At 46.5% G+C, this 23,516-nt stretch overlaps 2 protein-coding genes across 2 annotated transcripts in view; one reads left to right on the top strand and one right to left on the bottom strand.

Annotated features, from left to right (window-relative positions):
• POLR2C (RNA polymerase II subunit C) overlaps positions 1-23,516 on the top strand; it is a 202,127-nt gene that overhangs the window by 84,541 nt on the left and 94,070 nt on the right. The gene's annotated exons all lie outside the window — the stretch shown is intronic.
• The window catches only part of NUP93 (nucleoporin 93), a 113,370-nt gene that overhangs the window by 17,069 nt on the left and 72,785 nt on the right, over positions 1-23,516 (bottom strand). Inside the window, exons 6-13 of the mRNA XM_063141080.1 lie at positions 15,794-15,868; positions 15,525-15,614; positions 13,244-13,383; positions 9,090-9,222; positions 6,859-7,016; positions 5,838-6,003; positions 2,878-2,971; positions 1,336-1,527 (exon numbers count right to left, since the gene is read on the bottom strand). Of these exons, the coding sequence (XP_062997150.1) occupies positions 1,336-1,527; positions 2,878-2,971; positions 5,838-6,003; positions 6,859-7,016; positions 9,090-9,222; positions 13,244-13,383; positions 15,525-15,614; positions 15,794-15,868 (1,048 nt within the window). The remainder of the gene's footprint in view (positions 1-1,335; positions 1,528-2,877; positions 2,972-5,837; positions 6,004-6,858; positions 7,017-9,089; positions 9,223-13,243; positions 13,384-15,524; positions 15,615-15,793; positions 15,869-23,516) is intronic.

The raw sequence follows: 23,516 nt of genomic DNA, 5'->3' as shown, positions 1-23,516 counted from the left end.
TGAAACAGAAAGATATGGACAGATCAAGCCGTGGTCCATCCGTCTGAGGCTTTTGTCTCTCCTGTTTTCCAACCGAGGCAGCATTCCTGGGCACAAGGATAGCTGCTTCTGAAGGGATTATTATTCCTGGCCGTGCACTTTTCGAGAAATGGCTTTATTGTACGGTTGGATACCTCTGACTCCTAGAATCTGAAGATGCATAAAGCATGGGATGGCCGCCCCCATCACAGTCTGCTTGCGAATCTCCCCAAAGCGGCCTGGCTGGAAGGCAAACTGTGGTGCAAGGAACACTACTGGTTTAAATCAGGGACGGCAGTTCTTCAGTTCTGATGACAGCCTCCTCCTACCACCCAAAGTTGAAACTCAGACTACTGGGAAGCAGGAAAGTGCTGTTAGATTTAGAGCAGAGGTGTTGAACCTCTTACGTTCTGAGGGCCGAAATCTATTTCTGAGAAGGGGCTAAGGGTGAGGGGCGGAGCCAAAATATCAGCGCATTCTGGTTTAAAGCTCTTTCTGCCAGCAACTAAGGAGAAGCATTTCAACCTTTTAGAATGGGGGAAAAGACTTCACAAAAGCCGGGAAACCACCCAATGGTTGGGGGAAAGAGGCATGGCCTTCTAGGGCCAGGTTTGGCCCTCGGTTATGCACCCCTGATTTAGAGAATGCCAAAAGCATTGGTTCTCAATAATTTGGAACCCTCGCTGACCGATTTGTCCACCACAATGTGGTGATGGTTAGCGGTGTATGTGGCTTTAAAAACAAACAAAGGGCAGCTCTGCCCCTTTTGCCTTTGACCCAGTTCACCACGGGTATGCGCCCCCCCCCCCCGAGAACTCTTCCAAAAGGGGTTCAACACAAAGGTGACCATATGAAAGGAGGACAGGGCTCCTGTATCTTTAACAGTTGCATAGAAAAGGGAATTTCAGCAGGTGTCACTGGTATGCATACAGCACCTGGTGAAATTCCCTCTTCATCACAACAGTTAAAGTTGCACGAGCTGTTACTAGGGTGACCTGATGCAAAAGAGGGCAGGGTTCCTGCAGCTTAAACAGTTGTGATGAAGAGGGAATTTCACCAGGTGCTGCATGCATACCAATGACACTTGCTGTAATTCCCTTTTCATGACAACTGTTAAAGATACAGGAGCCCAGTCCTCCTTTCCATAGGGTCACCCTATTCAACACCCCTGCTCTCTAATGTGGCCATCTACAGGTGCGCTGCTTTGTTTTATTCTGGGCAGGATGCAAACAAGGCCATGTGCCCGGGTGGGAGGATGGGTGGGGGTTTAATTTCCGGTAGGGAAGGGAAGGGCAGGTTAAAAAATCCAGCACTCACAAAGCTGTGCGCTCTGCCCGGATGATTTCAGCAGCAGCTTCAGTTCGAAAAGGACCAAGGCAACGTGAACGGCATGGCAACGCAAACGCTCCGTGCGGAAGAGGAAAGCGACGGCAGCTTCGAACTGGGCTGTCAGGAAGAGGACTTGGAAGTAGAGGAACGGCTGCTGGTTCACTGCAAAATGCGATTCGCCTGGAGGAACACGCAAGATTGAAGGGAGAGATCTTTTCATAGTTGCTACTCGTAAGTGGAGATATTGCTTTTCGTGACACATCAATGCTGTCTTATCAGTGCAAATGGAGCGAACAAGGAAAGCAGAAAATGTCTTTTCACTGCAGTAAATCGATCTAGGATCACATTCACTGTTCACACACCCTAAAAAGTTAAAATAAAAACAAGCGATCCATAATAATATTTATATTCTGCCTTTTCCAAAACAGTGAATGAACATTTCTTAAACTGTGAACCAGCCTTCCCCAAGCAAGTGCCCCCTGAAATGTTTGGACTACAAAGCCCATCATTTGTGACCGTTAGCCAAGCTTGCTGAGATTTATGGGGGTTGTAATTCCAAACATCCGGAGGACATCAAGGTATGTAATCATTTATATACCTTGATGCATCAAGGCTTCTTATAAGCATTTATTGAATAATATTAGTAATATTAGACTCACGCGTCAATCTGGCCACCAAACAAAAAGAGTCATGAATTACCAATTTCTGAGTCACCTTTAACTATTTAGTGTGGTTTGTTCAATTTGTACAATAAAATGTATTTTGATGTGATGTAGTAGATTTATTTATTTATTTATTTATTTATTTATTTTATTACATTTATATACCGCCCCATACCTGAAATTCTCTGGGCAGTTTACAAAGAACAAGAAGATTAGATTGAAAAGACTGAACATTACAAATCAATATACAAAATTTAAAAATCGAAACGTAATACATTCAAAACCATTTTTAAACACTCAGCCGGGCCAAAGCTCGTTCTGGAGTCTGTTAAAATTCATGCCTGGGAGAAAACGAAAGTCTTAACCTGGAGTCGAAACGATAACAATGTTGGCATCAGGCGGACCTCATCAGAGTGATCGTTCCATAATTGGGGGGCCACCACTGAAAAGGCCCTCTCCCTGGTTGCTGCCTCCGAGCTTCCCTCGGAGTAGGCACCCGGAGGAGGACCTTAGATGTTGAGCGTAGTGTGCGGGTAGCTTCATGTCGGAAGAGGTGTTCCATCAGGTATTGTGGTCCCAAGCTGTGTAAGGCTTTATAGGTTTAAAAAACCCAGCACCTTGAATCGGGCTCGGAAACGTACAGGCAACCAATGCAAGGGGTCCTGAGTCGGTCTTATATGGTTGAACCTTTTGGTCTCTGTTACCAAACTGGCCGCTGCATTTTGCACAAGTGAGTTCCTTACGTCCCACCTCAAGGTCTTCTGACAACTCTTGGCATGGATTTTGTTTCACAAATATCCCACCACCACCACCAAACACACACACACACACACACACACACACACACTCTATTTCTAGGTGAACTTACCATAGTCTTCAAGCAATTGTTTCTGGAACTGGGACAAAGTCAGCCTGTCCTGGGGGGCGTTGCAGCCATCGTCATCAAAGCACACTTGGTTGAGCTAAACAGAAATAAGAGGAAAAGACGCCCCTGTCATCTTTTCCTTGCCCAGTGGATGCATGCAACGCCAGGCCTCTCTCCAGAAGCCACAAAAGCGACAAGTAACCCAATGGTGAGTCCGACCAAATCAAATTAGCTACCCCTTGCATGAAACCTCAAAGTAGATGCTTTCTCACAGGCGGACAGGTGAGCCTGAGTAGGAGGAGAGAGACAGCCTTACTTTCCACCCCCGTCACAGATGCACGTGACGGACTTGGGCAGGTCACATCTCTCTCAGCCCCCATTTTCCATCTTTAAAAGGGGAATGATGATGACCCACCTTGCAGGGTTGTGGTTGGAGGATGGAACATGCTCCCTGGCTTCCCAGATCAACGTTTTATAACCAGATACCCCCATTAAAGTCAATTGGAGTAACGCTACTGACGTCAGTGGAATTCATTACAACTCTGCTCAGGGAAGGAGGTGTGTTTGAAGCCACTGGAAATAGTAAGCTGCTTCCACCATCACTCTCCATGGGAGGGGGGCACGAAGGCCCGTTACCTATTCGTCTGCAGAAATCCCTCCAATGTCAATGCCCTTGGGACTGACGTCGGGAGATTTTGAGAATACAATGGCTCCAACACTGTGTCCCATACTCCAAGAGTTTGTTAACACCTAGCAAGTTACAAACACTCTTGGGCTGATCGTATCGTGAACGATTTTAGCAGGGAACCCATAAGTGTGGCAACTAAGAATCTAGTATCTAAATTTGCTTTGTTTTTCCTCCTCCCTCCCAATCCCCTTTCCTTTTGTGTCATATTTTTTAGATTGTAAGCCTGTGGGCAGGGACTGTTAAGAAATATTTTTGTAAGGCACCTTCAGAGCCTTTTTTTTTGGCTAAAGGGCGGGATAAAAGTGCTAAAATAAGTAAGTAAACTCGGAGTGTTACTGACTGGAGCTTATTGGCTCGTAATCGTTGTCTTCCACCCTAACTAGGGCCCTCAGAGCTAGCAGTGCTGTGAGGGCAGGGCACTGGGCAGTGGAGGCTGGTGGCTCTGATGTCAGTGGGGTGGCAAATTCACTCCAGGTTTCAGTCAGAACTCTAAAGGAGCTCTCCAAGGTTTGCACCTTGGACAGCTTCACACCTTAGAGAGCTCCTTTAGATTTCTGGCTGGTTCTGACTGAAACCCGGAGCAGATTCACTGCCCCACTGACATCAGAGCCACCAGCCTCCACTGGCTCTGGAGCAAACCTTCCAGGGCCTCGCTCAGAACAAGACTGTGCCCAAATGCTGCAGGGACGACTTACCACATTTTGAAGTTAGCCAAAGGGGGGAAAAATGTCCATCTAAAGAAGGTGGAAGAAGTAGGACCAGTGAAGTAACTAAAATTACCCGACTGTAGCACTGTTCAGACCACCCAACACTACTTGCGTAAGCGAAAAATCGCAGCCAACGCAATATACTAATGAAAGCAATTCAAATAATGCAGCAGCAATCTCAGAAAAAATACCAGCCCAAATGGGAAAAACTCAAGAGCATCGCCAAGGCCAGAAAATGCACAACTAAGAAGGGCTGTTTTGAACTGCTGCCTAAATACATGGGGAGGAAAACGATCAAGGAGTTCCACTGTCTCGGCTAGGGGTAGGCTGCCTGCAAAACGCCACCACCACCACCACCACCACCACCACCACCATCACCCCGGACGTTTCTGCATCCCCCATTGCCGCTGCTGGTGAACTTTCTGCTGAAATTTGACAGCACGGCAGCAAGAGCAGACAAACAGAAGTGTCGATTTTCTCTTCTTTTCAAGAAAACGAAAAACAAAACACCAAGCCATGGTTTGCTGCCAAAGTTTAGTGGTGTAGCAGCACAGCAGCAAAAAACGGGCCAGCTTGACCGTTTTTAAAAAAGAGAAACAGCAGCTATTTTTTGCTGCCGTGCAACCATGGTTTGGCAGAAACGGGTTACTTTTCTGTAATCCGTTTCTGTAATCCGGAGGAGGGTCTTCTCCGCTGTGGCACCCCGGCTGTGGAATGAGCTCCCCAGAGAGGTCTGCCTGGCGCCTACACTGTACTCCTTTCGTCGCCAGCTGAGGACCTTTTTATTCTCTCAGTACTTTAACACTTAATTTTAACTTAAATTTAAATTGTACTGTTCTAACTCTGTATTTTAATCTTATATCAATTTTGCTGCATGGTTTTATCCTCATTGTGATTGTGCTTTTAACATGTTGGTTGTTTTATTTTTGTGAACTGCCCAGAGAGCTTTGGCTATTGGGCGGTATAAAAATGTAATAAATAAATAAATAAAATAAATAAATACTTGGCACCTCTAGGTAGGGCTGCAAAAATCCCTGCCCGAAACTACAAGAGCTGCCAGTGTTCCCGTGTACCTGGAATTTGACCGCACAGCAAGGGTGCAGTGTACCGGCCCCCAGAAGTTGCCCACCCCTGACCTAGGCGCTGCGGCAGAGCAAGCCGAGTCCCTTGTCCCCATACTTTGTACGTCGCCAGGTGGAAGGACGCGTAAGAGGGCCTCTCCACAGCTGACCATAGTGGGCCTGTTCAGGCGAAACTTCGGGCTCTGTGGCGAGCGAAACAGTGGCTCCCTGGGGTTAGCACTAACCACAAGCCATGCTGTCGCACACAACACTTTAAGCCACGGTTAGAGCCGCTAACCCTGCTGCAGACGGTCCGACCGTGGTTCGTGAGTGGGCAGGGTTAAGCAAAACGCAGAGCACAAGAAACCTTAAACCCTGCTGCTTAACCAAAAGCCTTAACCAGCAGGGTTTCAGGTGTCTTCTGAACAGGCCCATTTTGAGAAGGGTGGGGGGAAAAGCACGGAGCGGTGGCAGCTCCTTCCCGTTTTTAGAAAACCACAAGTGTACCTTTAGCCAAAGATAATCTTCTGTCTTATCTGCAACTTCGCTGTGGTTGTCAGCAATATCGCACCGGCCTATGATGCAGTAGACGGCTCTTTTGTACGGGTCGGTATTGTTTCTCAGGGCTCTCCTGTAATGGAGGCGAAGTTTGTTCTCGGTGGCAGGAGATAATCTACAACAAAAAGAGGCAGAATGATTAAGACGGAGCATCTTTAAAGGGCCAGGCGTGCAGCCTTCTCATGGCCAGGGCTCAACTCCTCGGAACAGCTGCCCACGTCCCTGTTCCTGTGGCCAAGGCCGAGCGGCGTCCCTGTGCAATGCACACGCTTTCCCCGCACACACATGATGCTCCCTGGGGCCATTGTTCAGAACAGCCTTTCCCAACTCGGCATCTTTCAGATGTGTTAGGCTACAACTCCCAGATTCTCCCGGCTGGGGGATTCTGGGAGTTGTAGTCCAACACATGTGGAGGGCACCAGGTGTCACTCACACCATTTCACAGTAAGTGCCTGCACCCAGCTTAAATAATCCAGCAGAATAACCCAAGCAAAGGGATCCAGAACCACAGGCCGGATGTCTGATCCATCAAATCTTGGAGCCTCCCAGTAACTAGGACAGTGATTTTTTTTTTAAAAAAAACTGCACGTTTCCAAAGAGCCAACCCCCCCCCCCCGTGAAAGCCTCAACACCTTTGTAGCCGCGGACTGAAAGCACCGAATGTGTTGTGCGCAACTCAAAATGGCAGGGCGAACCTCAGACTATCAGGTTGAGAGGGCAGGCGTCCGTCCATTGGGGCAGCCTTCCCCAAATTGCTGCCCCCGAGGTCTGTAGTCCACCAGACCTTGGAGAGCACCAGGATGTGGAGGGTTGTGCACAGCCGCAATTTCTCTCCGAAGCTGCCTGCCTCGCTACCCCCGCCCCACTGACCCACGTGCACCTCCCCCCCCCCCCCCCGGCCTCCTTTACAGAAACTCCAGAATTCCTTGCTTTCTTTATTGGGTTTACACCCCATTTGTCCACCACCTACCTTTTATCTTTGCTGAGCATGTATTCCTGGAACCACGTTTTAAATTCTCCAAGCTGGTGCTGAGCCCGATTCACCACTTGCAAGGCTGCCATTAAGTCCCCGCATCTCATGCAGTAGTAAATGACGGCCCAGACAGGGTGGCCTTCCACTTCCCCATCCTGAAAAAGCAGGCAAATGTTAAAAAAAGACCCAAAAAAGAAAAGAAAAGAGCTTTCCAGGGGCTGTGCCTAAGGCCTAGCGCGAAATACTTTTGTGAACCGCCCAGAGAGCTTCGGCTATTGGGCGGTATAGAAATGTAATAAATAAATAAAAAAATAATACATGTCCGGAACTCAAATGACTGAACACTCTAGAAAAATCTTCCCTGCACGTGGAAGACAGAGCATCATGGAGAAAGGCTTTCGCCTAGCTTTCTCCCTGGCATCCTGGTTTTCTATGTTCAAGGAATTTTTGTCGATACGTTCACAGAAGCCTCTTTGATTCAAAGGCTTTCATGAATGGCAGAGCAGGAGGGCTTCTCCAGAACAGCACAGAAGGGGGAGCCTGCAAGGGAGATGGGTGAAAAGTAGGGATGTCAGACGAATCCCTTTGGGCGGTGGAGCTTAGCGAGCTTTCACCGTCTCGCTCCCCCCACATCTGGGCTCTGGTTCGACATCTGCCAGCTCGCCCCGCAGCAAATTGGGCGGACAGATTTTCCGCCTTTGCACAGTGGGGCAAGGATAGGTGGGCACCTGGGGGCAGCACAGGAATCTGACAGGCATGCAGGAGATCCCTAGTGAAAAGTGCCTCTCGCCACCTTTTGTCCGTGGAAGCCTCTGGCTGATCGAAGACAGTGGAGGCTGGCGGCTCCAACGTCAGTGGGGCGACACATCCGCTCCAGGTTTCTCGAAAGGAGCTATTCAAGGTGTGAAACCAAACTGCAAAGCACCTTGGAGGGCTCCTTTACATTCCTGTTCTCGCAGCCTAGGATTGCATTCATTTTTTAAGCAGCCGCACTGCGCTCTTTTGAAAAGATCAGAGTATCTCCAGCCCTGCCCGTAAGCCACCGCAAAAAGCATTCGAAGAGGTATTCTTCTTGCGCTCCGTTTTTGACCTACATGGCAACTCCTCGCACGACAACTCCCACGTCTGCAGAGGTGAATCAGAATAATTTGAATGGGTAAACTTTCCGGAACTTTCTCCTGATGTTCATGATCATATCTCGGCATGTCTTTCAGATATCTCAACTTGGTTGCTTCATCGTCGTTTGAAACTTAATATGGCAAAGACTGAATTGCTTGTTTTTCCTCCTAAACCTTCTCCTCATCTCTCATTCTCTCTTACTGTCAATGATGTCACGCTTACTCCGGTCAAGGAAGCTCGTAGTCTTGGCTTTATATTTGATTCCTCGCTCTCCTTTATTCCTCATATTGAGGCAGTAGCTAAATCCTGTCGTTTTTTCCTGTATAATATTGCCAGGATTCGATCATTTTTGTCTGTCTCTTCTGCCAAGACTCTTGTTCATGCATTGGTTATTTCTCGGTTGGACTACTGCAACCTTCTTCTCACTGGCCTTCCTTTTTCTCACATCAGTTCGTTGGTTTCTGTTCACCACTCTGCTGCTAAGATCATCTTCTTGGCTCGCGGCTCTGACCATGTTACTCCTCTTCTGAAATCTCTTCATTGGCTTCCAATTCACCTTAGAATCCAATATAAACTTCTCCTGTTGACCTACAAAGCTTTTCACAGCCTGGCTCCTTCCTATCTTTCCTCTCTCATCTCACACTATTGCCCCGCTCGTGCTCTTCGCTCCTCTGATGCCATGTTTCTCACCTGCCCAAGGGTCTCTACTTCCCTTGCTCAGCTTCGTCCATTTTCTTCCGCTGCCCCTTACGCCTGGAACGCTCTTCCAGAACGTTTGAGAACTACAAGTTCAATCGCAGTTTTTAAAGCTCAGCTAAAAACTTTTCTTTTTTCTAAAGCTTTTAGAACTTGATTCTGATCTTACTTTTATACTGTTAGTTTTACTCTACCCTGTGCCTGTTTGGTGCATTCTCTTCCCCTTCTTATTGTTTTATTATGATTTTATTAGAATGTAAGCCTATGTGGCAGGGTTTTGCTATTTTACTCTGTATAGCACCATGTACACTGATGGCACTATATAAATAAATAAATAAATAAATAAATAAATAAATAAATAATAAACACATAATGCCAGAAAGCCATGGCTGTGACATCCTGGTTGCTCTTACCTGGAGTCCTGGGACAGACACCGGGAGTTTGATGTTCAGGAAGCTGCGGACTAACTGGTAAGTTCCAGGTACTCCGCCCAGCTGGGCTTGGTGTAAGTTGCCAAAGACAGTCACCAAGGTGTAGTTCTTGTAACTGCAGGGAATCAGGCATCGCTGATTAGACAGCAGTCTCAAACATCCCAGCATTTCATTTATTTATTCAAAGTCTTTTTAGCCCGTATTTTAATAAAATAAAATAGAAAAAGCTCAAGGAGGGTCACGAATTGGCAAAAACAACAGCAACGTGAATTAAACACAATCGTAAACATAAGATCAACTCTACAAGCTCTTAAAACAGGCTGTGCAGAGGGAGATGAGAGGGAAGGCAGGGCCATTCCGCCAGTCCTGCTGGACGACGGCTTCACGTTCTCCTCTTCCCTTCCCGTCTCGTTTTTCCATCCTGTGTCGTGGCCTTGTTTAGATGGCAAACCTGCGGGCAGGAACCGTCTTGTTTCACTGACTGCACGGAGGATGTTCAGGGAGCCTTTTTGGCCGAGGGGGGTGGGATAAAAACGATTCAAATAAACAATAAATAAAAACGGCAGAGCTCTTTAAAAGCAGAAGAATCAGCAAGAACAAGCAAATACAACCACCCAAAGCAGCCGGCAGAGAAAAACCATGAAATCAATTGTTATTTTAGAAAGCACAGGGCAAAGAAAACGGTTTTCGCCTTGTGTGCAAAGCCGGGTCTTTTCACCTGGGGTCTCCCAGGCATCCCCTGCGGAGGAGGGGGTCCAAAGCTGGGGGCCCACTATTGATTCTTAGTCACCAGCCCCCTGAGCTCTGTATGTTGGGGTGCTGAAAGAAGGGCCTCTCCAAAGCTCAGCAATGCACAGAATCAGGCTCAGCTGGGAGCAGGTGGTCCAGTGGGCCCAAGGGTAGGGATTAACTTGTGACTACTGTCACTAGATGGGAGACCTTCCCCTGTACTAATGGACTCCCTGTTGTGGCACCGCTGCCACACCCCTGCACAGAAAGCCATGCTTCAACCTGCCCCAGGGCATAGGGAAACTGCGGAACTCTCTACATTCACAAGAGGCCTTCAAGAGGCAGCTGGACAACCATCTGTCAGGGATGCTTTAGGGTGGATCCCTGCATTGAGCAGGGGGTTGGACTCAATGGCCTTGTAGGCCCCTTCCGACTCTGCTATTCTATGATTCTATGAAGATGTAGTGACAGCCATGAATTTGGATAGCAAACTCCGTCAGCGAGGTGGTGAATCTGCTCCGGATTTCAATCAGAACTCTAAAGGATAGCTTGGAGAGCTCCCGGAGTGGATTCACACACACCCCATTGACATCAGAGCCACCAGCCTCCACTGCTATAATCAGGGCACTGAATCTGCCCAATTTGACAGGCTCGCCTACCGCCCGGGTTCTGGGATTGCAGGGACATGTCCAACCTGGATACACCGGCACCACCAGTGGGTAGGGTTGTTGCAGTGGGGAGGGGCAGGGCCTTCTCGGCATCAGCTCCAAGGCATTGGAATGCGCTGAACAAAGCAGCACGTCCATCTGCCCCTGTAAGGCCCATCATCTTTTGGAATTTGAATAGCGTAGTGGCTGTCAGATTTTTGCTCTTGATTTGGTCATTTGGGGGAAAGCTTGGATATTTCAGCAATTTGATTTTATTAAGTTCATAGTTATTTTTATTTATTTATTTATTATTGCATTTATATCCCGCCTTTTTCCCACCAAGGAACCCAAGGCAGTGTACATAATCCTCCTCCTCCTCCTCTCCATTTTTTCAAGGTCTAACTCCTTCCTATCTCTCCTCTCTCATCTCACACTATTGCCCCGCTCGTGCTCTTCGCTCCTCTGATGCCATGTTTCTCGCCTGCCCAAGGGTCTCTACTTCCCTCGCTCGGCTTCGTCCATTTTCTTCTGCTGCCCCTTACGCCTGGAACGCTCTTCCAGAACATTTGAGATCTATAAGCTCAATCGCAACTTTTAAAGCTCAGCTAAAAACTTTTCTTTTTCCTAAAGCTTTTAAAACTTGATGTTGCTCGGACCTTATACTGTTAGTTTTACCCTACCCAGTGCCTGTTTACCCTACCCAGTGCCTGTTTGCATTCCCTTCCCCTCCTTATTGCTTTACTATGATTTTAGTAGAATGTAAGCCTATGCGGCAGGGTCTTGCTATTTACTGTTTTACGCTGTACAGCACCATGTACATTGATGGTGCTATATAAATAAATAAATAAATAAATAAATAATAAATAACCCTGTGAGGTAGGTTGGGCTGAGAGTCTGCGACTGGCCCAAAGTCACCCAGTGGGTTTCCATGGCCAAGTGGGGACTGGAACCCTAATCTCCCGACTCCCAGTCCAACACTTCAGCCACGACAGATGTTTGGAGAGGAAAAGGCAGCATATATTTTATATAAATGAATGAATGTTTGAACTTGCTCTCAGGGCTGTTTCATGGGTGAAGGAAACCAAGTCCCTCGTGCCCCTGCCATCTGAGAGGTGGACTAATCTACACCAAGCAGGATATTACACTATGAAAGTGGTATGAAAGCAATATATAAAAGGCAGGAGCCACACGACTGCTTTACACTGCACTGACAACTGTTGGGGCCCACTGACACATACCATCTACTGCTTTCATAGTGCAATGTCCTGCTTGGTGTGGCTCCTGCCTTTTACATACGGCTTTCATAGGGCAATATCTTGCTTGATGTACATTAGGCTAGGGAGAGGGTCTTCTCAGTTGTGGCACCCAGTATGCAGAACTCTCTCCCCAGATAGGCTGGCCTGGGGCCTACACCAATGTATTTTAGGCCCCAGGCAAAGACCTTTTTTATTTTCTCTAGCCTTTAATCTCCAACATATTTTTATTTCTGCTGTGATTGTTTTTCTTTGTTCAAAATGGGGGCGAGCACCTCAGAGAGTCCGAGGGCCAATTTCTGGTTCCCAAATCCTACAAGTCATCACAAATCCCCCTAAAACACACAGTTGAAACCACCACAATTTGGTGGCAGCTGGCACTGCTCGAATTCCCATTAGGAACAGGTGCGCGCTCCTTGGACACCCTATTTTAAGAAGTGAGAACGTTTGGGTATTTGGGGCTGCCGTGGCCACCAGTATATTACCAAAGTTTGGCAGCAGCAACTTGGAAAATGGGGTGGTGGTTAGCAAATAGGGGGCTGCTTGGTTTTGTGTGTCTGTGCGGGTCGGTGGGTGGGGGGTAGCAATCCTGAACACACACCCTACTGGCACATGGTCAGCAGGAAGTTCCCCACTTGGCAATCTCGCACTTGGTCTAAAAAGGGGTAGAATCCAGCATATGTCCTACTTAAAGCAGACCCATTTACATGAATGGGACTTCAGTTCGTCAGGATTAAGTTAAGTTCCATTCATTTCAATGTATTTACTCTAAGAAAGACTTACATTGGATTTTATCCAAGCACCCGGACAGCACAAAACTTGCTCCCTTGTAATTCAGCTGAGGAAAAAGGAAGCTAAGGGGAGCCATGATAGAGGCGTACAAAATTATGCATGGTGGGTTGAAAGTGGAGAGGGAGACATTTTTCTCCCTCTCGCAAAATACTAGAACCCAAAGTGGTCGTCCCATGAAGCTGATTGGTGGGAGATTCAGGACAGATAAAAGGAAGGACTTCTTCACACAGCGCAGAGTTAAATTATTATGGAACTCACTACCACAAGAAGTAGTGATGGCCATCAATTTGGATGGCTTTAAAAGGGGTTGGGTAAATTCCTAGAGGAGAAGGCTATCAATGGCTACTAGCCCGGATGGCTATGTGCTACCTCCAGTATCCAAGGCAGTAAAAGCCTGTATGGACCAGTTGCTGGGGAACATGGGTGGGAGGGTGCTGTTGCACCACGTCCTGCTTTGTTGGCCCCTTGCCAACGGCTGGTTGGCCACTGTGTGAACAGAGTGCTGGACTAGGTGGACCCTTGGTCTGACCCAGCATCAGAGCTCTTCTTATACAGTCACTGATAATGTCTGCTAATCGTTTCAAGGCTTTGGTGAAAAGGGAGGATGGATAATAGATCTTCTGAAAGCACCATACTGTGCGGAGGAGTTTGTATCATGTAAACCAACAAAAGAAGCTACGAAAGTGCCTGAATTCTAAGTACTTAACAATCATACTTTTGTTCGAGGTATCGCAGGGCCTGCCTCACAAACTCCATCTGCACCTCCATACTCGTCCGGACTTTCAATGCATCGCTCGCAGGAACCAGCAAAACGTCAGTCATTTGCTTCACCATCGCCCACAAGTCAGTAATGTTCTGCAAAATAAAACAGGGGTGGCTTCCAGACCCAGGGCTCCTAGTGCTGGCAACCAGAAGTCACTGAGCAGTCATTCCAGCTCGCCCTCACCCCCGCCCCCCCCCCCCCCGGGTTACAATTCCATCATTTTTCCCTTAACGGATTTTATACAGTAAGAAAAAAGATGGAAGAAGTGGAGGGGAAACACGGGAGGGGTAGAAGTAGAAGATGCTGTTTTCTGGACCCCTGGTAAACATCCATGAACGAGGCAGGTGACGATGTCATAAAAGCCTCACCTGGAAGCACTCCAGGTCAAGGGAGCATCATCAGAGGATCAATTATGGCCCTGTTCTGATGACACGCTAAGCCATGATTAGGCCACTAACCCTTTTGCAGCAAATGGTTAAGTGAGAGTGTTTAAACCGTGGTTATGTCATCACTAAGAGCCTCGTGCGGCACAGAGCGGTAAAGCAGCAGTTTCTGCAGCTGAAACTCTCCCCACGGCCTGAGTTCGATCCCAGCGGAAGCTGGTTTCAGGCAGCCGGCTCAGGTCGACTCAGCCTTCCATCCTCCCGAGGTCGGTAAAATGAGTACCCAGTTAGCTGGGGGAAAGGTAATAATGGCCGGGGAAGGCAACGGCAAACCACCCCGCTATAAGGCCTGCCAAGAAAACGTCAGCGAAAGCTGGCGTCCCTCCAAGAGTCAGTAATGACTCAGTGCTTGCACGAGAGGTTCCTTTCCTTTTTTCCCCTATGTCATCACTACGGTTAGGAATGGTTCACACAACATGCTAAGCCATAATGTTTAGCTCAAAATGCTTAGCCACCGTGGCTTAACGTGTCGTCTGAACAGGGTCTATGACTCTTCATGCTTATTGGTAAATGTCGGCTGCAATTGACAGTCCTAACTGTTTTAAGACCTCAACTAAGCTGCAAATGCAAACCAGCATAAAATCAGTTTTGCTCTTATGGCTTGTCCCCAAAGGAATTCTGGGGGGTGTAGTTTTTGTAAGGGCGCTGGGAATCCTTGTAAGGGACCCTGCCACTAATCTGCAACACTGCAGTTCCCAGGATCCCTTGGGGAAACAGCTGAAACGAATAACACCTGACAGGTAGTTCACAATTCTGTTAGCACCTCCTCCATTTGTGGGGATTTGGGCTGGAAAGGGTTCCCCCAAGGTTATGAGTGCCCAGCACAGGAAGGCCCTGCGGCATTCTGAAAGCTAGTTATTGTTTGGTGTTCACTCCCATGGATTCTAATGAATAGAGAAGATAGTAGATAATATTGGGTTAGATCAGGGGTGCTGGATCTCAAGCCCGCGGGCCAACACTAGCTCTCCAAGTATCCCAGTGATCCATGGCCCTTTTTCCAAGGTTGTTTGATGGTTTCCCTGCCTTTGCACATTTCTCCCCATTCAAAAAGGTTGGAACACCTGTCCTGGCAGTAAAAGCTTAGAGCTCAAATGACCTGGTGTTTTTGGTGTTTCAGACATGCCCCCGAAATACATGCCCCAGAGAGCTTCTCTGAAACTGAATTTGGCCCTTGTCTGAAAGAGATGACACCCTGGGCCTGGAAGATGGTCTGAACGTCCTTTTGCTGCTTTCTGATGGCAAGTGAGCATTTTACAGAAACTGTAGCTAAATATTTCCTGAGAGCCATGAGGATAGGTGTTTAAAATATTATCTAATTAGACTATTTTTTTATTTTCATTTGTTTTATTATTATTAATAGAGACCTCTGATCTATGGTTTAGCATTTCACTTCTGTAAGTTTAGTGTTTTTTTTATTCTCCCATGTCAATTGTTGTATGGGTGTCATTGTGAGGTCTCTTAACGGGGCCAATAAAGTGATGGACGCCCTGGGACCAATGGCCGCACTGAGCAGAAAACTCAGCATCACGGCAGCTTCAAACAGTCACAGCCGCAAGGAGGCAACACAGGAACGAGGAGGTTGGGAGCTCCCCCATGGCTAACCCAGTGGTGAAGATAGTTGCCTGTCTCTGTTGCAATATGATCCAGGTGTGTGTGTGTGTGTGTGTGTGTGTGTGTGTGTGAGAGAGAGAGAGAGAGAGAGAGAGAGAGAGAGAGAGAGAGAGAACAGAACAGAACAGAACAGAACACAGAAGCCAAGCATCTCTTTCTGCTAACATATGGGCAAATACCTTATCATCCAGTTCTGCAACAGCACCGCAAAGGTCCACCAAGTTGGGCTGGAGATGTCCGTTCACAATCTTCTCATTATAAACATAAATCTGAAAACAGATTGAGCGTCAAGAGACTTGCGCCAGGTGTGCCGCTCTCACCCCCATTCTGATATTGACACCGATTTTAAAGATCCTGGTTGGTAAACAGGTATCTCTGAAACTACCATTGACCTAACTGGGAGCTTCATATGGCAAAGCTGAGATACAAGGGTTTTCAGTTAACTCACCTGTCGGGCGTATGCCATCTCAACATTGTCCAAAGAACTGCGACCTGGTGGCGGCAACTCAGTGATGTAACTTGGCTGTGGGAAGAAGATGAAAATGCTGGACGAGCTGCCCAAACTCTTTTCACATCATTAGCATTATCATGACACGGGGCCTCTTTTGCAGCATGACGTCACAAGTTCAACACCGACACCTTGAGGCTGTTCACACAACACATTAACCCCCACTCAGTGGTTGAGGGTGGGTTGTTGTTGAACAGTGGGCTATTTGCTGAACCATGGGTTAGTGTGTTGCCTGAACCCAGGACGTTTTCTAAAGGGTGGCTTGTGAACCATGCAGTGTGGCTTGTTAACCACCCTGAACAACCCAATCACAAGCCATGGGTTCTCAAGGTGGCGTGTTCAAGAATAATAACCCACACTGCACAATTAACAAGCCACCCTGCGGAAAATGTCCTGGGTTCAGACAACATGCTAACTCACAGTTCAACAAACAACCCACGGTTCAACAACAACCCACACTCAGCCACTGAGTGGGGGTTAGCGTGTTGTGTGAACTCAGCCACTATCCCATTGTTTGGGATCCCATACTAAAATATTAAATTGCTGGATAAGATGTCTTTGGCCATGGCATGCCTCCCCACAACTTGACACCTTCTCTTGGCCAATCGGTCTCTGTCCTTCTGTCAACCCTCAACCCCAGGCAGGATGGGCAATGGTCAGGGATGATGGGAGTTATAGTCCCAACACCACCTAGAGGGCTGCAGGTCCCCCACACCAGTTTTAGAGGAACCATTTCTGATTTCCCCTTAATGTATCTTTTCCGTTCTCCTCTTCCCTTTTTAAAAAAATGATTTTAAGTGGATTTTAACAAGGTTATTTTATTGCAGTGCCCTAAGCATCAATTGGCAAAGTGGGTCGAGAGTGTGATTGATGACGGTTTTGTAACAGAAATAATGGCATTCAAATGTGAAAAGAGCCCTTGAAAAATCTTGACGATAAAGGTTTCGATATCATCACTACAGGAGGTGGAAACCTCTCTTTTCTTCCTTCGCCTTTAACAAAGCTTCACCCAACCTGGTGTTCCCCTGATATATTAGACAACAACTCCTATAATTGTGGAAGTTGTCATCCAACACATCTGGATGAGGGATTCTAGGAGTTATAGTCCAACACATCTGGAGGGCACCAGGTTAGGAAAAGCTGCTCTAACCAGAGGCGTTCAAACTCCGCACTACCAGTACTTATCTCTTTACAATAATTTTACATACACGCAGAGATTTAGCATGACACTAGACAGAGTCAGGTTTAGAGCTATATTTAAATTCAGTCATCTTTATAGACAGAATTTAAATAAATTCTGATTAAGAGAGCAATACTATGGCCCGTAGACAGAATCTGAGGGAGCCACAGGATCCTTTGTAGTCCCCACTCCAAGGTCGGAGATAGATCTCTGACATCGGAAGAGGGAGTCAGAGATCTGACTCCCTCTCCTCCACCCCCTTGCAGCCGACACAGAAAGAACCGTGCCGGCTGCTCTCCGTGGCCAGAAAAGCAACCTTGGAAAAGGGCAGAAGGGGGTGTTTTGCGGCGCAGGGGAGGAGACTGGAGAGGCCAGGACATGAGACTGGATTGGCCAGGACATGGCCTTCAAGAGGCAGCTGGACAACCATCTGACAGGGGTGCTTTAGGGTGGGTTCCTTCATTGAGCAGGGGGTTGGACTCGATGGCCTTGTAGGCCCCTTCCAACTCTGCTATTCTATGATTCTATGAGTTATCCCGAGTTATCCAGATTCATAGCCTCCTTCCCTCCCCCTCCAAAGCACCCCAGCTAGATGGGCAAAAAAGCCCATCTAGCAAAAAATGCAGGGCAGGAGGACATGTGTGTGTATGTATCGAGGATCACCTCCGTTGCTCTTCTCACTCTGCACAGGATGCTCATAAGCCTCCAAGCTTATGACCATTAAAGACATAATTGATACGATTGCCCCTAAGGGATAGATGCCTCCCACTCAGCAAAGTCCTTCTGAACTGGACAAAGGCCTCGCCTTGCTATGTTTCCAAGAGAAATTCCTGGCATTCCTGGCTTGTCAGTGCTGGGATCACTGAACTGATCGGCAGAGCAGCTTGTTTTGACTGAAGAACTCTGATTCCTTTGGCGTCAATTCCAGCCCTCAATGCACCTGTCAGCGGGAAATTTCATTCCCCACCCAGCATTTCCAAAACGTTCCTCTTAAGCGTCTAATCCTGGCAAGCTGTCAGAAAGGGTACTAAAAGAGACAGGCCTCTGACATGACAGGCTCTGGCAGTTGCTGGGTCACCGTTGCTCTTTTCGTGGCGCGGGACTACGGCGGAGCAGCACTGCAGGGCCCCGTGGACAGGGAAGGAAGTCTTTGGCATACAGTGCCTTCAATGCCCAATCTCATCGTTTGGGCCACAATAAGGTCCGAAACGGCTTAAAACCTGGCTATCTAAGGGACTATCTTGCTAGGAACCAGTCCGGGTATTAAGACCTGGAGGGGAGACCGAGGTCTGTTTGTTGGGCACGTGCAAAAGGACTTTCTCCTGCGTTTTCCCAAACTATGGGATGTACTTCCTCAACGACAATCGGCGCCCACTCTAGTAACCTTTCAAAAGGCTGCGAAGACCCATCTTTTCAATGTAGTCTTTTCAAATACGTAGCTTTAACGTTTTAACGCTTTTATGGTTTTTAATGTTATTTCTGCATTTGTGACATTTATATTCTGCCTTACATCAAAGGAGCCCAAGGCAGAGCACACGACCCTCCTTCTCTCCATTTTATCCTCACAGTGATATTCCTATGTATGTAATGTTTCTTGGTTTTTCTTTTTCACAATTTATTTTTGTCCTGTTTTGCTAAATTTACAAAAAAAAGAGGAAAAAATGCACATGTGCAAATCCTCCCAAAAGTAAAAAAAAAAAAAAGGGGGGGGGATCCGCAAGTCCAAGGAATCCATGTGACTTGGGAAAAGCCTGTCCACTGTGGAACCCACGAGTCAGATTCATAGAAATTTGAACTCATTTGAATCCATCATGGATTCCTCTGACATTCCTGGGTCCAGGTAATTTAGAGCTTTAAATGTTTAAGCAAGTTGTGGTTGCTCCTTTATTTAAAACGCTCTGTCTTAAGTCTTTTGTTCTTGCAAATTAGTGTGGCATTTTTTCTTTTGTCTCTACAGAAGCAGGCACATAAAAAACAGACACACGCACACACACACACACACACACACACACACACACGGACATATACATGAATGAGAATGAACGAATGTGGATCCAGCAGGAGACAAGCGAAATGACTTTCCTGCAATCATGGGGAGCAGGGACAGAACTTGCAAAGTCATCTGAGCCCGTCGCTTTCCAGATGGTTCGCAACACTAGCAGCCACAGAGGAGGGACCGAATTGCATCAGAAACCAAGCGAAGTGCAGCCCAAATTACAGAGGAACTTCAACTCTATTAACGACATTGGAAGCTGCTCAGTTAAGAGCCACCCAGGAGGCCCTGTTCAAATACTCTGATGTATTTAGGCACCGGGCCATGACTGGGCAGTACAAATTGGATGAAGCACCAAATTGATAGCCAGGATCATTAAACCATCAACCAGTGTCCCAGTGTATGGCGAATTGAAATGGAATCAAGAGATAAAAGAATTGATAACGAATTCGTTAACAGCCGCAAGATTAATGATATCCAGGAACTGGAAGGTTCAAGGGGATTATCATATAGACGATTGGTATAAAGAAATATGGGATATTGCTATTAATGATAAATTAACATGTAACATCAGGGTTAGAAGAGGAATGACAAAAACGAATGATTTTGAAGTAATATGGAAACAGTTTTTGGACTCTGTATTATTAAGGGGGAGAGGGAAAACACCTCCAGAAGAATCAATGAGATTTTGGAAATCAGAATAAGATCCCTGGGTTGGGGGTGCACTTTAATGTTAATCAATGATTAGATCAAAGCAGAATGAAGTGAAGAGAATGTATGTTTATTAGTTTATGTATGTATTATGTATTACGGGGTTATTATTATATATTATATTGTTTGTATTCTTTAGAAGTATGGTTAATATAGAAAATCAATAAAAACATTTTTTAAAAAACAAACCAGTGTCCCAGGTGGATTCCTCTTGTAAGCTTTCAAAATGAATTTGGATGGCGGTTATTGACATTAGTCTTTTATCAGTTCATGGGTGGCCTAAACCTACTGCAGCATAAATTATGTATAAGAGGGATTTGAATTTTCATTGCCCAGACCGGAGCAAAATATTGCTGTGAGATATGTTAAAATTTACACTGTTTTGTTCTGAACTTTCATTTCCTGACGTATAATCAAGAAGTGTTAAACAACCCATAATTTTTGCAGCTCGCTATTTGGCCCAATAAATGCTTTAAAAAATCCACTTTATTCTCATCCGTTCGGCGGAATTTTGTAAAGAGCTTAGAAGCATATCTCGGTTTCCTCGTGTGTATTCTGCAGGCTCAAGGGGAAAAAAAGAGAAATGTATTTGGTTTCCTGGTGGGCTTCTCTGCTACAGTTTTAGGATCCAATTCAGCAGCACAGAAAGCTACCGGGCAGTTGTGCCCCTGCCTTCCTTTGCAGATGATCATTTAGCCTCACTTGTTGCAAGCTGCAGGCTCCCAAAAATGCATTATTCATACGCACATTCCGAAGCAAAAAACGTTGGCAGACATTTTGGCCGTGCTCCAAATGGCTTGGCCATCCGCTGCAACATGTTGGGAGGGGGGGGAGGCCAGCGGGGTACAGCAACACTGCCAGCACGCTTATTATTTTGGCTCAGCCTCGTGGCCTGAACGCATCCAGAAATCCCACAGAGGCACGGAAATGCAGAGTCCTGGAGAGATCTGGACTATGACAGAGGAGCCGTGCTCCTTAGCTGCTACAGAAGCAAGCTGAGTGGCAACTATAATAAAAGAAGGCAGATGCAGCGAAACAGGAAAGGGGGAGTGGATCTAATCTGAATTGGACTCTTGAGCAGAATACTCAGCTCAGCTGAACAACATTCGTGCTCTCTTCCCTTCAGCCAGATGCCTTGCCCTTTAGTTCAGGGGACAGTGCAAACCTCCAAGAAGAGGCAATCTATGCGCTGCCTTCTTTGAACCCGAAAGCACTGCCTCCTAATTAGTCTTCTTTCCGTGAGCAGTGTGTGTTGATATTTTTCACTGGCCCAAAACTTGAAAATTGGCTCTCCGGCTGACCTGCTTCCTGCTGGGCTTGGATCTGTGCCGTTCAGCTGCTTCTCCATGTCCAGAGGTATCAATTAAACCCGTATTATTTTCTGATGAGCATCTGCACACACACCCCACCTGACCCCGCCTTCTCTCTCTCTTACTCGCACACAGACATTTTTTCTGAAACGGGGTTTAAGTGGCAATCTCGAAATTGAAGACCTAGCTCATTATCTACTTGAACGTTGTTTATATTCAGAATGTAGAGAATACTACCTATCTATGTTTTTAATACGCATGAGAAATTGGACAGCGAAGGATAAATTGTCCTTTCTCCTACGTGGTTCTAGTTATTATGTGGCCCTTTTTGCTCTTAAAGCAGCCAGTATAAGGAAAAGAGAACTAGAAAATTGGCCTAATAAATAGATTTTATCAAAAGACGTTACACACAAGGGGTTTTATGAACTGTTAGTCATAAATAATACATTATACAAGAATTGTACATTGTTTTATCATTTTAAATGGTAAATTTTAATTAACGCCTGTCTGTTTTTAATGATGATGTGATTTTTGGTCTTTGAAATGGTCAGAAGACTTATTCAATAGAGCTTCATTCAAGTGTAACCCGTGATGGAAAAGTGAAACAGCTGGCTTCTAACACAGCAAATGCACTTCAAACCTCCTGGGCTTTTGACTTGGAGGTTGGGAACAAAACAAACACGTCCAGGGTTTCTAATGCCCTCGTGATGACACACCAATGTTATGGAGGCTGCGCAGAAGAGAGCAGAGCACTGCAGAACGACAGATCACATTCGATCTTTTAACCCATTAGAGGAATATTTTTTCAATGCGTTTTTTCCCCTTTGAGTCTTTGAGACCTGCCGTGAGGACAACGTACCACTTAACAGTTGGGTACAAAAGCTGACAAGCTTCGAGTTATCACTTCAGAAGAAACCTCTTTATTTGATGTTCCAAAGGAAGGTTGACCTCCAGTTCACATAAACTCCAGAAGTAGTTGAAAGCCACCAGAACAAGCTGCTGAATCTATAAAGCGCTGCTAACTGCAGAGTAGCGAGTGATCTTTCCTGGGTCCCAGCACATTTCATGTGCACGCCCGTCACTGAAAAAAATTGGTAGCCCGCTGGGGCTTAACAGTACGCTGTGAGCAAAACGTCTTCCGCAGGGAGAGGACGTCCATTAAAAAAAAAAAGTTTCTATGATTAGCACGAGAAGGGGCTGGGGGAAATCCCAGTGTCTCATTAATGACTTTCAATTATTTCCAGATCACAATATGGACCATAGCCAATTAGTATGAGCAATTTAAAAAAGGGACTTCTGGGTTGCCATAGATTTCTCCAAGGAAGAACAGTTTTAAGAGGAATCTAAGGCCACAGCTAGACAGGGTTATCCCCGGGATCGTCCCTGTGCGTCCGCATGACACACAGGGGATCCTGGGAGCAGGGAGGAATGATCCCTCCCTTTTCCTGGGATATCACCCTACCCTTTGAGGCCACTTTTTCCGCGGTCTCGGGCTGATCCCGAGACCGCGGAATGTGTGGGCTGGCGTCGTGGTTTGTCCCGGCTCCTCGTGGTTACTCGTGAGGAGCCGGGACCCGTGCACAGGGCACAGCATTCCTCAGGAGGTCTGCTCCCATTGGGGGTGGGATGGGGTGAGCAGGAAAAATTATTTAAAATAAAAAAACACTGCCCTTTTGCACACGACCGTTCGTGCGCTCTTCTCCTTTAACAACCCCACCCCTAAAATGGCGGGTGCGACATCCTCTCCTTCCAAAGTCGTCGCGCACCGCGTGTAAACAGAGGGGGAGATCTTGCGATAAAAATAGTGTGAGATCCTCACCACCTCCGTCATGCTAGACCAGGTAGGTTTAGCTGAGGCCTAAAAAGCAAGAATTAGGGGATTCAAAGCTCAAACACACAAAAAACAGGAATAGCTAGGTATGCTGTGATTCTGTGGAAACCGGGGGTGGGTGGGTGGGATTTCAGAATGTAGCCCTGAGCAAAGGGATCAACCTCTTAAGAAATGCACTTTTCACTTTTTTAAAAAGCAAATTTCTTGCCATTACGGCCATGGAAATACGAATATGGACAGAGAGGTGAGGTCTCAGATTCAACCGCGGTAGCATAATAAGAATCTCAGTGAAAGCAAACAGGACTTCAGTGTCCCTACTTCTCTCAGGCCTAGCAAAGCCACAAGAAATTACACAAACATCAAAAACTGCAGCATAAATGATGCAAAATAAAAATGAATGCATACATTACACTAGTTGCAAAATTAAACTTTTCTTGGTAGAGAAATGGGATTGCCTGGGGCAGAATTTCTATCTTTTTTTTTATTGTGGGGAACATACCCAGGCCTGATCATAGCTTCCTGGCTAATTAATTACTAGATGTCTGCAGCCAATGAATTAGTTGGTTAGTTCAAACCAATATGTTGGATCCACGCTTAGTGTAGACCCATTGAAATCTCATTTAGTATAACTAAATCTG

Source organism: Elgaria multicarinata, chromosome 14 (genome assembly GCF_023053635.1).
Source record: "Elgaria multicarinata webbii isolate HBS135686 ecotype San Diego chromosome 14, rElgMul1.1.pri, whole genome shotgun sequence".
In the NCBI taxonomy this organism is placed as follows: domain Eukaryota; kingdom Metazoa; phylum Chordata; class Lepidosauria; order Squamata; family Anguidae; genus Elgaria; species Elgaria multicarinata.
This window is presented reverse-complemented; position numbering and strand designations above follow the sequence as displayed.